General features: G+C 49.2%; 1 protein-coding gene across 1 annotated transcript; it reads right to left on the bottom strand.

Moving 5' to 3' along the window:
• Positions 1–516: 516 nt before the first annotated feature.
• On the bottom strand, positions 517–2,596 carry LOC126526641 (putative nuclease HARBI1). The gene is made up of 3 exons (XM_050174507.3): positions 2,038–2,596; positions 1,285–1,420; positions 517–1,220 (listed from the first exon to the last, which is right to left on the bottom strand). Exons 1-3 carry the CDS (start codon positions 2,305–2,307, stop codon positions 829–831), a joined length of 798 nt encoding a protein of 265 aa, XP_050030464.2. The 5' UTR covers positions 2,308–2,596; the 3' UTR covers positions 517–828.
• Between the last annotated feature and the right edge of the window lie 814 nt (positions 2,597–3,410).

Raw genomic sequence — 3,410 nt, forward strand, 5'->3', positions numbered from 1 at the left:
ATTTTTAGACCCACCCTTCTGCTCTGCCTCTCCAGGTCAGTGAGCATGCGTTACTGCTGGTCCCCTGAGTTACTAAGCAAGGCAATATCATCAGCGAATCGCAAGTTACTAAGGTATTCTCCATTAACTTTTATCCCCAATTCTTCCCAATCCAGGTCTCTGAATACCTCCTGTAAACATGCTGTGAATAGCATTGGAGAGATCGTATCTCCCTGCCTGACGCCTTTCTTTATTGGGATTTTGTTGCTTTCTTTATGGAGGACTACGGTGGCTGTGGAGCCGCTATAGATATCTTTCAGTATTTTTACATACGGCTCGCCTACACCCTGATTCTGCAATGCCTCCATGACTGCTGAGGTTTCGACTGAATCAAACGCTTTCTCGTAATCAATGAAAGCTATATATAAAGGTTGGTTATATTCCGCATATTTTTCTATCACCTGATTGATAGTGTGAATATGATCTATTGTTGAGTATCCCTTACGGAATCCTGCCTGGTTCTTTGGTTGACGGAAGTCTAAGGTGTTCCTGATTCTATTTGCAATTACCTTAGTAAATACTTTGTAGGCAACGGACAGTAAGCTGATCGGTCTATAATTTTTCAAGTCTTTGGCAAAACGAAGTGTACTTCGTTTGTGTTTAAATTATCATAATCTGTCGGATGTGTGGATTTGGAACATTGACGATCCGTATGGAGGTGCACTTGTTGTGTATACAAAGTTTTTAATGTATTTTCCGCTGTACAAACACAGCCCTGTGATAGCCTAAGGGCACTGCACTTTGTATAAATAAATTATGTATTATGAAAACTCACCATTCCTGTGTCCTTCAGAAAAGGTTGACAACTGCGCTGCGCTGCTGCCTTCCTCTGAGGAACACGTCTTGTGGTGCCAGCACCTGGATGTCTCCTGGCACCTCTGGCTCCTCAGCTGGTGGCACTTCCCCACCATAATCGTCCAATGTCCAGTCGCCCGCGTCCAAGGCAATGTTATGGAGAGCAACGCATGCATAAATGATTCGCGCTGCTCTATCGGGGCTGTATAGCAGTGTCCGAAAGCGCTGCAAGCAGCGGAACTTGCTTTTCAACACCCCGATACATCTCTCCACAACATTGCGCATGGATGCGTGCTCCTGGTTGTAGTGGCCTTCAGAGGGGGTGCCGGCATGGCTGCCAGGTACTGGAACAAGCAGCCATGGCTCGAGAGGATATCCTGAGTCTCCTATTACAGAAAGTGACAGCTGAGTGCTCTGCCCTAGTTAGGGGTACGCATTACGAATACTAACCAAGCAGATACTCGCCAGGCTGCAGTTGTGCGGCTAGGCGTGCACGCAGTGGGTTATGCTGCCACACCCAAGAGTCATGGCACGAACCAGGGAACCGGGGGTCCACAACAAGAATGCGAAGTTCCGCGTTGCACACCTGCAATGGGGAGCAATACAAGATAGCGCTGCAGCTATGCTCGAAATCCGTTTTGCCATTCATATGCACAAAAGAATACACGTACGCTGGTACAAGTAGCAGACTGTTTCAGCCATAGGCGTGCACAGGGTCTTGCAATTGGGGGGGGGGGGGGGGGGCAATGCGCCACCTCCCCCTTGTGTGGACGCCTATGGTTCGCACTAATTGATAGCTAAATGAAAACTCGAGACCCGATATTGCGCAAGAACCCCCATACGAGCCAAAGCCAGCCCATGCAGTGGTTGTAAGTACTTCCGTGTTCAAAATGCTTCCATCGTGTCTTCCCCACAGTATATCCATTTCTGCTACGACTGCTGCCCATTTAAAACACAATTTTGGAACGGCAGACTGATTATGCACAACACATGGCACTCATCATTACTCCCGACATGTCAGATTTCAACGAGCTCGTAAACAGTTCCCCGCATGTCCTCTTTTAATCGTTACATGTTACATGTCATGTTACATGTTACATGTCACTTATTATGCCAGCTTGGGCATTAAACTGAGCAATTGCAACTATGGGCGAGTAAAAATGGCAACCACAGTTTGAAGTAAAACATTCCAACGGTACTTACGACCATGACATTTAGGGCGTAATAACCCTTTCTCGACATGAAGCTCGCCGTGTCAGCCGGGCTGAGTCCCTCTGGCTTCATAATGGCGATCAATGTGCCATCGACGCACGCTAGCACGCCTGGAATGGCGCCGCGTCGCGCGAACGCCGCCTTTGCCTCATCCTTGGAAGCCGGTGTCAATGGAAAGTCCACCAACTTTCTCCGGGCAGACACGGAAATGATGGCCTCCGCCACCTCGTGAGTGGTGCTGCTCACGGCCGACTGTGCCATGCCTACGTGTTCCTCGCGACCAACGCTCCTCTGGAAGCTTCCTGTGCCGAAGAATCGCAGCGCGCACAACACCTTCCTTTCTGTGGAAAGGCCACTGGCTCGCTGGCATGTAATGATGGGGTCAAGCTCGTCGCACAAGCTACGCACTGTTCGTTTGGACAGACGAAAATACTGCCGGAACTCTTCTTCCGTCAACTCTTCAAATGCGTCATCTACCTCGGGTCGTCGTCACTGCGCGACTGCAGCAGCCGCACAGGCGACACGAAAAGGCACGGCAGAGAAAAACGCCATGTTCTCCAACTGTTGGGAGCGCGGAATCGGATTGAACCGGATACGAAAGATGCTAACTGTTCCATAGCACTTACGTTCTAATCCAATCCAAGCCGTCTGGTAGCCGTCCTAATCCGTTGTATCGCTCCGGACGGACTCTCCGTCCGTTCCGTGGCGTTCGTCCGTTAGCAGACGACACGGAATGATAGACAGCAGCAAGACGTCACGGCTCACGTGACAATTGACGTCATGGCGTTCGTCGCGGTTCAAATTGACCAATCGTATGCGGCTCGATGGAACGGACCGCCTCCGTTCTATTTTGGAACGCGTACAAGATCGCACCCCAGAAGGCGCATCTACTGTACACGAACACAGCCCTGTCCATTTGTGTGCTCCATGAGGCTCCGGACGTCGTTGCGCCTTGATTGTGCTACACTTGCCTCTGCCCGGTAGAGAAAGCGGACAAATAGATGTTCCTTCTCATTGTCACCTGGTCTATGACGTGTTTTTCCGTGCCAAGTCACATTCTGCAACTTCAGTAACTTGCCCAGCTTTCCATACTGCCCTCAGTGCTTTTTCTGTGTATCGCTTTCTACAAACGTACTAATAGCTGAAAAATTACTGTTAGTGTTTGTGTACTATCTCAGTAACCCCCGATGGGAAAACCGCGCGAACAACCTTCATGTGCAGGCATGATACGTTCTTTTTCTTCTGGAAAGCATCAGCATTGCAAGTGCCCTACATGCAGATTTTTGCAGTTCGTGTTTATTATACGAAGGAGAGCCTAGTAGGTATGACTTAGTGCCTTAAGTGAACTAATTTTATTCCTAAGC

This window comes from Dermacentor andersoni, chromosome 8 (genome assembly GCF_023375885.2).
Source record: "Dermacentor andersoni chromosome 8, qqDerAnde1_hic_scaffold, whole genome shotgun sequence".
In the NCBI taxonomy this organism is placed as follows: domain Eukaryota; kingdom Metazoa; phylum Arthropoda; class Arachnida; order Ixodida; family Ixodidae; genus Dermacentor; species Dermacentor andersoni.

Bases quoted from the DNA above. Each gene is read 5' to 3' on its own strand.
- LOC126526641 (XM_050174507.3), bottom strand. From the start codon at position 2,307: ATGGCACAGTCGGCCGTGAGCAGCACCACTCACGAGGTGGCGGAGGCC. The intron at 1,421-2,037 runs GTAAGTACCGTT...TCCCCATTGCAG, and splicing joins ACGCCCTAAATGTCATGGTC to GTGTGCAACGCGGAACTTCG. The intron at 1,221-1,284 runs GTTAGTATTCGT...TTTCTGTAATAG, and splicing joins GCCTGGCGAGTATCTGCTTG to GAGACTCAGGATATCCTCTC.